Genomic DNA, 11,685 nt, shown 5'->3' on the forward strand with positions numbered 1-11,685 from the left:
TGTTTCTGTTGTTATGATTGTTCAAGAGATATAACCATGCTTCCTGCCCTGATTTTGTATGTATAAATTATGCAATTAAAAAAAACAAGAACAAAGGTAGGACGGGGCTTTATTGTGTTCGTTGGGAATTAATTGGATGATTGTGGTTTGCTATTGGTGGATCTCATGTGAGTGACAGGTTGCCCCGCCCTCGTCAGAGATGTCACTGCCAGAGGGAGAAATTATTTTCATTAAAGATTAGTATTTATTATTATTATCAAAGAGGCACATGGATTTAAAAAATAATGATGTGCATAAATCATTTATAATAAACTGTAATATTCCATTAAAAATGAGGAAAGTTCATTTTGATTTCATTGTGATACATATTTGAATGTAAAATAAATTACATTTTACCATCTGCAAGGCAAAAAAAAAAAACATCAACAGATTTTTTTTTTTTTTTTTTAAAGATAAACATGTGTCATGTGATGCAAAGTCTTCCATGGGACTGTGTGTATCCCGAGTTAAAGCTCAGTTTATGTTACTCTGCACATATGTTCTCAATCACTGCAGCATCTGTTGATGTGGTTAAAAATGCTCAGATTAAAAGAAGTTGATTTGGTGAAGGTTACGCTGATGCTTCATCCTGTATTCTTTAACACTAATCCTCACATTATTACTAATGTGATGCTCTGGAAGGCAAGGAAAAACCACTATGGTTTTTAAAACAAGATGCAGCAAATAAGCAAGCGTTTAGTTCTACAATACTTGTTCATCAAGAGTGGCAGAGACCAAGAAAGTGACTCATATTTACAATGAGCTTGTTAATGTAAAGCTGAGAGTTAATGTGATCTCAACCGCAGGCTGTAAAAGCACTCCTCCGCTTTCCTTCCACCGGGAACTTATTATTTTATTACTGCAGTATTGATCTAGTTATGATTATCTGTGCTGTATGATACACATGGAATAATACTCATGCATATGTGTATCCTTTTCTCTAGGGTTGCACAGTTGTGGTGCGAAATATTAATGGTGTGCTCTTAAAAATATGAAATATTGTGGTGCACTCTTAAAAATACTGATATGAAGAACCTAATGAAATATCAAAACTGTTTACTCTCTAAAGTAAAAATATATTATATATCCAAATAATTTACTTTATCAGTGAACACTATAATCATACACATCATATTTATGATTGTTAGCAGCTGCTTTACATATGACTTACATATGAGGAAAAGCACAAGCATTTTACATCAAATTATTAAATTATATTATATTATATTATATTATATTACATTATATTATATTATATTATATTATATTATATTATATTATATTATAGGCTATTATATTATATTATTACATTATATTATAATGTTAAATTAATTCCAAAGTGTAGAAAAGATAATCGACATTCCTGTCATGCTGGTGTTTTCTTAACCACAAAATAATAAATCATTTAGACTATAACTATAAACTTAAAAAAAAAAAAAAGATTTGACTTGCAAATGAGTTCCTCCTAGACGGCCCTCCTCCTCCCACGCGGATTGGTCGCGCCGGAGCTCATTAGCATGCGGTGGGCGTGTCGGAGTGTATCGGTCAGATGAATGAGTAGAGCGCGTCAGTCGCGCGTCAGTCGCGCATCGGGCAGCGAGCGAGGAATCAGCCGCTCACAGGCGCTCATAATGCGGCTGTTACTGTGAACTCATCCCGCTCCCGTTCCCTGTGACGCCAACACTGAACGGGAAACATGTGGAACACTAACAGAGGAACATGCCTTCGCAGCAAAGGAGAGTTATGGGTAAGTTTCTTACATTCATGGACAACTGAATTATCATGGCATCAAAATCTCTTAAGAGTATATTTGATATGTTTTTAATAATATCTTTAATTCGGGATTTTATATAATCCAGATTCATCCTAATACTTATATCAATTTTAAATGTATATGAATCAAAGTCTAATAAGTATTTGAATGGATGTTATGATTTTGGATTATATATATCTTTAATCCATGATTTTTTATTTAATCCAAATGTGCATCCTAATACGTAGCCTATACCAATTCTATATAGGCTATAGCCTATATGAATCAAAGTCTAATAAGTATTTTGATGGATTTTTCTAAAGATTTGTGTGTGTGCGTGTGTGTGTGAGTGAGAGAGAGAGAGAGTGTGTGTGTGTGTGTGTGTGTGTGTCTGAGAGAGAGAGAGAGAAAGTGTGTGTGTGTGTGAGAGAGAGAGAGTGTGTGTGTGAGAGAGAGAGTATGTGTGCGCGCGCGTGTGTGTGTGCGCGCGTGCGTGTATGTGTATGCGTGTGCGTGTGTGTTAAAAAAAATAGTTGTGCGAGCATAAAGTATTATTATTTAGTTTGCAGTTTCATCACAATCCCTTAAAATTTTTTTATTGATAATCATAGTTTCTGTCGAAAAACATTTGATTTAAAGTTGATTTGACAGTCGATTGTTTAAAACTGTGGCATCACCAAATAAATTACACTGAGAGAAATATTCTAGAAGCATTGCAGACCGTTTGAAAGAGGTTTAAATATTAAATATTAATATCTTTCGATTGTAAAATAACTACAGAAATTGTGGTTATCATGGTAAATAATTGGGTAAATATTAATATATTAGTGTGGATGTTGTTAGTCCAACCATCTTACTGTCCAACTAATGCATAATTTATCTGCATTGCTTTCTTGATTATGATTATGTATTCCATTTGATTTTCAAAGTGATGCTTCTTCACTTATAGTTCTGTAGCTTCCAAACTAAACACTTTTTGTTGTTTATTTTTAGGGTTTGTTCATCCTCCTCTTGTACACCGGTCCTCTCTCCTGCTCTTCAAATTTCAGTCACCTCATCTATAAGATAAAAGAAGGATTATCTAAAGGGACACTCATAGGGTCTATCGCTGCGGACTTAAACCTGGGTCTTTCCAGTGATCCCTCTCGCTCGTTCAATCTGGAGCTGAAGACGAACAGCCAGCAGTACGTGACTCTGAACAACACGACGGGGGAGCTTTTCACATCAGCCGTGGAGATCGACAGAGAGACCCTGTGCGCCGAGTCCCACGAGGGCCAAGGCTGCGCAATCTTCCTCGACGTGCTAATCCTTCCTCAGCAGTACTTTCAGCTGGTTAAGATTAAAATCATAATCGAGGATGTCAACGACAACCGTCCGCATTTCCCCGTCGACGAAATCAGGGTTTCCGTCCCGGAAAACGCCCCTGTTAACGCCAGGTTCGCGGTTGAGCAATCCGCAGTGGATCCTGACATCGGGATTCACAGCGTTCAAACGTACTGGCTTGTTAACGACTACGGGTTTTTCACGTTAGACGTAGAGGAGAACGAAGGCGGGGAGCTGACGCCGTTCCTCATAATAACCGAGAATCTTGATAGAGAAGCGCACGCGGAGTACGTGACTGATATAATCGCTGAGGACGGAGGAACTCCACCGCTTTTAGGCACTGCCACTCTGAGGATTATCATTACTGACGTCAACGACAATTGCCCTAAGTTTACAGAGTCGCAAGTGAACGTTACTCTTTATGGGAACGCCACTAAAGGCGCGCAATTGGCTCGTCTACAAGCCCACGACCCAGACGAGGGGGAAAACGCCTTGATCACGTATTCCTTCAGCGAACGGGTCACCCAAGAAAGCAGAAACCTGTTTCATTTGGATACAATCACTGGAGTTCTTAAGCTAGCAGGGAAGATAGACAACAACACCGGAAAGCTATACAAGCTAATCGTACTGGCTAACGGGCCGACGTGTATTCCAGAAGTTGCGACGGTCACCGTTCATGTTATCCGACAGCTTTCCGGACCTCCGGCCGTTGTGCCGCGTTACATCGCGTCCGAGAAAGACGGTGTTGTCAGTCTAAGTGAATCAGAGCCACCGTTTACACCAATTGCTTTTTTTACCATTAAAAACACAGAGCCACAAGGGAAGATAGAGTGTTTTCTGGAAACTACCGGCCCGTTTCGGCTTGTACCTTATGAGCGCTTTAAAAACGAGTACCTGCTTGAGACCACCGAACCACTGGATTATGAGCAGCAACAGGATTATGAAATGGTCGTTGTGGTTCGTAACGCTCACGGATTAGTAGGTAACACCGTGGTTAAGGTCCATGTGTTGGACGTTAACGACAACGCTCCGGTTTTCAAGCAATCCTTCGTTGAGATCACAGTGGAGGAGAACAACCCACCGAACACGTTCCTCGTTCAGCTTCAGGCGACCGACGCGGACAGTGAAAGCAGGGGTCAGGTTTACTATCTACTCGGTGCCGACGCTCCCACCATTTTTGGCTTGGATAGGTCAACCGGGGTTTTGTCGGTGTCCACTTCTCTTGACCGCGAGGAAAAGGAGACGTACCGATTCATGGTGCGAGCCGTCGACCGCGGGACGCCGAGAAAAGAGTCGATTGCCACCGTGATTATAACCGTGCGGGATCGCAATGACAACAGCCCTCGGTTTATCAACAAGGACTTTACTTTCTTCGTGCCGGAGAACTTTCCAGGATTCGGGGAGATTGGCGTGCTTACGGTTACGGATGCGGACGCCGGGGAAAACGGATGGGTGGCGTTGTCAATCCTAAACGGGAGTGACATCTTCGTGATTGACACCGGACGAGGCGCGTTACGCGCCAAAACCCCTTTGGATCGGGAACAGCAGGGAACGTACTATGTGTGGATCGAGGCGATCGATGGAGGCGAACCGGCTCTTTCTTGCATCACAATGGTGACCGTTCTCCTCCTAGACGTGAACGATAACCCTCCCACTGTTCTGTTCCCTCAGTCCAACCAATCGTTCATGCTGGTGCTTCCCAACACGCTTCCAGGAACGTCGATAACGGAGGTCTATGCGGTGGACCGGGACACGGGAATGAACGCTGTTATTGCCTACAGCATCATCAAGAGAACTGACGGAGAACCGGGATCGTTTGATATCGACCCGTACACGGGAAACATCACCTTGAGGAAAGCCTTGAACAATCGAGGACTTTACAGTTTGTGGGTCAAAGTGAGGGATCACGGTCAACCAGAACTGTACTCCACTGTGCTGGTCAACCTGTTTGTGAATGAAACGGTCAGCAATGAGACGCTCATTCAAAGCTTGTTGTCCAGAGCGGTAGATATCAATGATGGTGAGGATCCTCCGGTTAAGGAAGGGAGGGAAGGAGATCGAGTGCCAAATCCGTGTGGCGAGTTGATGATGGTGTTGCTCGCGCTTACGGTGACCTGCCTCGGACTGTTTCTGACCGTCGTGTCATTGGTGACGTTTATCTGCTGCAAGAGAAGAAAGCCGAAAAAGAAGAGGTTAGACATTGAGATTCCTTTAAAACTCAACCATGAAATGGTGGACAAGAACCCAATGGAGATTTCAAACATATGACACTTGCCTGCTCAGCAAAAGACTGCCCAAACTATTCTGTTTACAATGTGTTTTGTGAAGATATATTGTATATACGGTATGTTTTATATAACTATGATGAAATCTACAAATATATATATTGAGAGGATCGATGCAAAATATAAAGATTTTGCTCTTTGCATTTGCTGCCCAACATGCTTTTAATGTATCTTACAACGGTGCCCTCAGCAGTGTGTTGTGTCAAACTGTCCACGCTCGTTTATATGCCTGTCTTTGCATTCATCTACAGGGACGTCGTTCTCCCAATGGCTCCCGTTCGGATGTAATGCTCCTCATGTTTGTCCTCCACCTTTCCAACAGAGATGAGAAACGAATGCCACGTTGATTTCTCAGTGATTTGCAGAAGTTGTGTTTTCCGTAGGATACTAGGCTGGTGTGCAATTAATCTCTTGAGCCCCAAAATGTCTTGGTTTTTCTCCAACTGGTTTGTGATGAATTCTTAACGTTTGTTTGTGCACTTTTTTTCAAAGAGGCTAATGCAGCATTTCTCCGATCTTGTTTCTCTGGTGTGCAAGCAAAGAATTCGTGAACATTAAAGTGCTTTATTTTCTTATTAATAGCTTGGATATGTTGTTTTTTCATGTGTTAGCAACTAAACTGGTGGGGTTTTTTTATTGCATGACTCAGCAGTAACTGCTCAAAACATTAATCAACTGGATATACACTGTCAATTTGTCAAGATATTGTTCTTGGGAATCTAAATCATTATGAGAATTCAAAGACCACATCTCAGTGTTTGATTTGATCTTGTCTACACTGTTAAGTTGAAGTGCCTCTATCTTGAAATGTCTACACAAAGCATTGAATTTTTTTCTTGTAAGAGAGATAAAATCCGAAGGGTTATTGAGAAAACGTCTTATCAGAAACCACAAACTTGTTTACACAAATTCTGCTGTTGTTCGAAAAGCAACGGAAGAGATCTTGTGTGATTATATTTTCTGAGAAATACACAGAACTGTATTGCACAAGTCTTCAGAACATGAAAGTTACACGAGTATCACTTATAATTGTTGTGGTGTGATTGGCATCTCGTTCTGTCCTTTTTTAATCTACCTCTTTGTGTCGGACCAATGGGATGGTTTCTCCAGTGTCCCGACCCATCGCAGAGGTCAGATCAGGAGTGTGTGTTTAGCTTGTCATCGCTCGTGAACACCATTCAAGCTCTCTGAAAAACAGCCATGGCCACACGCCACCTCTATTATTCCAAAAACCAGTTTGGTTTCATTTTTCCCTTTCTCTCTCTGGATCTCTCTGCAACACTCACAATGGAAAGCAGTCATTTAAAACCACCACAAGAAGCAGGAGGACAGATAATGTATCGAGGCTTTGCGGTGCACAGGTTGCGAGTAGGGCCTGTCACCTGAGGTCAGGTTCACCGCTTAAGCTGCTTACTTCACCAGCAACATGTGTTCAGAAACCAGCAGGAGACTCAAATCCACCGGAGAACATTTTCATCTGCGGGTCAAAATCAAGCATCTTACAGCGCATTATTAACTTGGTGGTGTTAGTGATGCCAATGTCAAGGGTTCGGGATTTTTATATAATATATTCCCCAAATATATTGTAGGTTGCTTCAGATAAGAGCATTTGGCAAATGCATTACATTCACTGAAAAAACTATTTTCACTCAAAGATTTATTTTCTTTGTATTTTTTTCTTGTTTTCTAAAAATATCTAAAAAAAAATTAAATCAAGATCCAATTACGTACTTGAGAAACTAAATTACTTCTTGTTTTATGAAAAATGTATCAAACTTATGCTTAAAACAAGAACGAATATCTGCCAATGCGGTCAGAAAAATTATTAGTTTTAATTTTTGAATTAAGTTGATTTTTCTGACCCCAATGGAAGACATTGTTAGTTGCAAGTATAAACTCGCTTAATTGTGATGATTTTGTTCAGAAAACAAGACTTAATATGTCTAAAGTCCTTTTGCATTTCATGTAAATGATGATGAAATTTGATTTTGTTTTTTCCAGTACAAATATCTAAACATTCGAATATTCAATAAAAATAAACAAATATCGAGTCGAGAGACTTGATTTGAGATGCAAGATCTCATGTTAGATTCTGGAAATGCATCTACGGATCAAATGTATACCTTGAATGCAATGCAAGTCACTTTGGAAAAAACGTGAAAAACACTACAATAATCTCCAATTATTTACAACTTCGAAAAATATTTTTTGGACAGGGCAGCATTATAACCAAACCTTCAGCGAGGGTCAACATTGGCCGTGATTTAAAGTGACTGATCATTTATTTTTAATGAGCGTTGATGAATTGAGGTGACTCTGCAAATGAGCCAATAGTTACTCACTCTCTAAAGTTAAACTCTGTATATCACCAATAGAGTTTGAACTCAAATCAGATTATTCAAGTTCAAAGTGAACTTCCCTCAACACAATATTTTGATGACTGAGTTCAGTAAAGAGCCGTTTAAACAGCTTTGATTATAAAAGGAGCATTCGAGTTCTGTCATATTATGCTTGCAGTAAGAAGAATGTGTAAAACATTATGCTATGCGTTTGCTACGGTGATCTGAGTGTTTTTAGCGTGTTTTTAGTTGATTACATCTATGCATTTAGCAGACGCTTTTATCCGAAGTGACTTGCATTGCATTCAAGGTATACATTTGATCTGTAGATGCATTTCCAGAATCTAACATGAGATCTTGCCTCTCAAATCAAGTCTCTAGACTCGGTTCATGGTTCAGTTGCATCTTTTTTTGTCCATTTTATAAGTGAAGTGAATGGGTTAACAGCACATGCACTGCAGCAAGCCGCAGGATTTCATGTTTGCAGCACAAACTGAAGTTTAATACACTGTAAAAAATATTTTAATTATTTGTAGGGCTATCAAAAGATGAATCGTGATTAATCACATCCACAATAAAAGTTTGTGTTTACATAATATATGTGTGTGTACTGTGTAGAATTATTATGTATAAATACACACACATTCATGTATATATTTAAGGAATAATTGCATTTATATACTGTATATACATTTATATAATTTTTATTATATATAAATATTTTATATATAAATATAACCAATTTTTCTTAAATATATACATGATTGTGTGTGTTTTTATATATATAAATAATTATACACAGTATACACACATATATTACACTGTTTTTATTTTGCACAAACACAAACTTTTATTTTGGATGCGATTAATCGCGATTTATCTTTTGACAGCCCTAATTATTTGTAATCACAACTTTTTTTCCTTTGTCAAATCAACTTAGATAATGTAGTTCAGATAACATAATATTTTGAGTTTCTATTGATTAAACCAATCTCCTTCATTGCATTAACTCAATTGTTTGATTTTAATGAACTCAAATTTTTAAGGCAACTTACTTTTTTAAGTTACACCAACAATATTTTTTTACAGTTTAGCGTTTAAGGTTTGTTTAAATCACTAACCCTAAATATGAGTGATAATAACAATGCAATTGTTATTGCAATGTATTAAGCAAACACTTTGCTGCCTTAAATTTTTCACTGTAAAAAGTGTTTAGTTCACTTATTTAATAATTTGAAGGCAACGGGTTTACTCAATTTTTTTAAGTAAATAAACGTAATGCTTAATTGAAAAAAATAAGTTATGTGAACTTGACAAATCCACTTTACTTAATTTTTTTTGATTAAGCATGAAGTTTATTTACTTCATAATTTTAAGGCTTTCCTCAATTCAAGTTGTCAACTGATCACTTTTTACAGTATCAACTTGGATTTTTAAGTCATTTCAACTTAAATTACATTAAACTGACAAAAACATGAGTTGAATCTGGTATAACTTTGCTTATAAAAAGCTAACCATTTATAATTGCTGTATAAAAGTTGCTTAACTTATTTTGAAGAGTATGAGCAATATAAAAACATATGTTGTCATAACTTATTGATCATATACATTTTTACTGTGTAGAAGTAGGCTACACTATATTATGCAAGAGTACAGTAAGTGTTTTTCACTCCTCTTCTGTTATTCAATGTTCACTATGATGGGGTACGGTCGGGTCACATTTAATCTGAGCTTGATTACTTATGTCACTCTATAAGTATGTGTGTATGTTCTTACTCCTCCAGTCCAGTGTACAATCGGCTTTTCTCTCCGCTTTCCTGGCCAGACGATTGTGTGTCTCGCCCGAGACCAACACAAACAGAACATTAGCCTGTGGACGGACGGCCTGATTGCGTTCGCTGTGTGATGATGGAGAACCTGCGAGAGACGCACAACAAACATTGCTGATTAATAAAACACTTTATTCCCGTCCTGCTCCAGCTCTCGCTCTGATTGCTGCTTGACATTAAATGTGCGGCGACCAAACAAGGCTGTTAAAAATAAAAATGTAACTCGGGTTGTGTTGTCCATTGGGCTTATAGTGTTTAAAGCACAATTACTATCATTTTTCTCGTTAAAAATGAGTTGAGTTGGTTTATGCTTGTATCATTTTCTCCAATCTTGGCACTGTCTGTGTGCTTCCCGAAAACCTGACCAACATGTTTCTATGGACTCTTGACACTGTTTACCATTCCTCATAACACGATAACCACCTACTTTGCAGATGAAAGGTGATTCAAATTGACTCGTTGCCTCAACGGCCGCAGATTTTACTTTACAGATTATGAGGTGCGACGATTCTGCCACAATTCAAAACAGAGTCAAATGCGTCTGCAAAGTGGATATGAAAGTTGGCAGGGTTGCCAGGTCTGCGTAACAAAACTTGCTCAGTGTGGTTAAACAAAAGTATAGCACAAAATCAGCCCTATCCCAAATATTAAAACTCAAAATATGCCGCTCCCATTCCTAAAACATGCATCTGCATTACACACAATTCACTGTATATTAATTAGTCCTCACAAAACACATCATCTAGCACAGTTCATTGTTAGAATGTAAAATGGGTAATGTTAATTTCCTCTTGAAATAAGCTTAAAATAGGCTATCTTAAATGTAACTCGACACCCTTGTCTCATTGAATATGCAAATGAGCCCCGCCTCCACTCGCTCAGAGATCCACTGGTTGACGATCACGCGTTGATCTGGGGTGCGTTTCCCGAAAGCATCGTAATGCCTAGTTCACACTACAGGATTTTAAGCCCGATTTAAGCCTGATTTGCAAATCGTTGAGCTCGCCGACAGGTCGGGTTGTTATCGCGTACAAATCGCGGGGGATTAGCGGCCGATGAACGCTCGCCAATCTGTTAGTATGAAAGAGCCAACAACGCATCAAAGACGCTCGCAGACACCTCGCGGACGAGTCGTCGAGCCCAGAAAAATATCTAGCATGCTAGATATCCGGAGCTGTCGCACGACTCAACCACATGTGATGTCATGAGCTACAGCCAATCAGAGCAAGGCATGGGTTGAGGTCACCGGGAAAATCCGCGTTTTTTTTTTTCTCAGAGCAAATCATCGCGCAAACAGTTTGCAGCACTAATTTCTGTCTTACGTCCATATTCAAACAAACTCGCGTGTTGTGTACTTGTGTTCTTCTTCGCTGGGTAGTGGCGCACGTGCTGTATTGCGTCATTTCCGGTTCGTTTTATCGCGTGATTTTTTATGACAAAACGTGGTTTGTACACAAGATAGAATCATTGGCTGACAGAGTTGTTGTCAACTCGTGGAGTGCGTTACCTTGTGTTGCGGATCAATCACGTTGTGTCGTGTGTGTGAACAGCTCAACAACTTGAACACTCCTGATTTCACAGAGAGCGAGTCATGTAGTGTGAACCGCACAGTTCAGCCCGACGGTTTAAAATCCTGTAGTGTGAACACGCCTTTAGCCAACTATGGTCGCAAGTTCCGTCGTTATCAGTATAGTTCAACGATTTGGTGTTTCCCAAAACCATCGTTCCAACGAACGTTCGCAAACAGCATCGCAGACTTGTGTGGTTGGAACGACAGTGGTTAGAAGCAGAGTTTCTAGTTTACATGAGATGTAGACTGAATAAATCCTTATCTTTAGCAAAAAAGCAAGCTGACATTCAGTGCAACCCGTGTTATTTATTTAGAATACATACAAATGTATTTTACGTCTTTTAGTTTGTCAAGAGATTTAAAGCACCGTTTTTGAAGACTGCGCATGTGCGAACGTGCTCAACTATGTTACTAGGTACTAAGAACGAGCCAAATATTGAGTCTGGTAATAAAGCAAAATAACTGAGAAAAATTAGAAATGGTCTTCAGATGCCATGTCTGTAACTTATATGACAAAATCTAGCGTTAATACGATCTCAAACTGATA

At 39.1% G+C, this 11,685-nt stretch overlaps 1 protein-coding gene across 1 annotated transcript; it reads left to right on the forward strand.

Moving 5' to 3' along the window:
• Positions 1–1,608: 1,608 nt before the first annotated feature.
• pcdh20 (protocadherin 20) lies at positions 1,609–7,098 on the forward strand. Its single transcript, XM_079597844.1, has 2 exons — positions 1,609–1,786; positions 2,786–7,098. Exons 1-2 carry the CDS (start codon positions 1,736–1,738, stop codon positions 5,381–5,383), a joined length of 2,649 nt encoding a protein of 882 aa, XP_079453970.1. The 5' UTR covers positions 1,609–1,735; the 3' UTR covers positions 5,384–7,098.
• The last annotated feature ends 4,587 nt before the right edge of the window (positions 7,099–11,685 follow it).

Source organism: Phoxinus phoxinus (genome assembly GCF_949152265.1).
Source record: "Phoxinus phoxinus genome assembly, chromosome: 22".
In the NCBI taxonomy this organism is placed as follows: domain Eukaryota; kingdom Metazoa; phylum Chordata; class Actinopteri; order Cypriniformes; family Leuciscidae; genus Phoxinus; species Phoxinus phoxinus.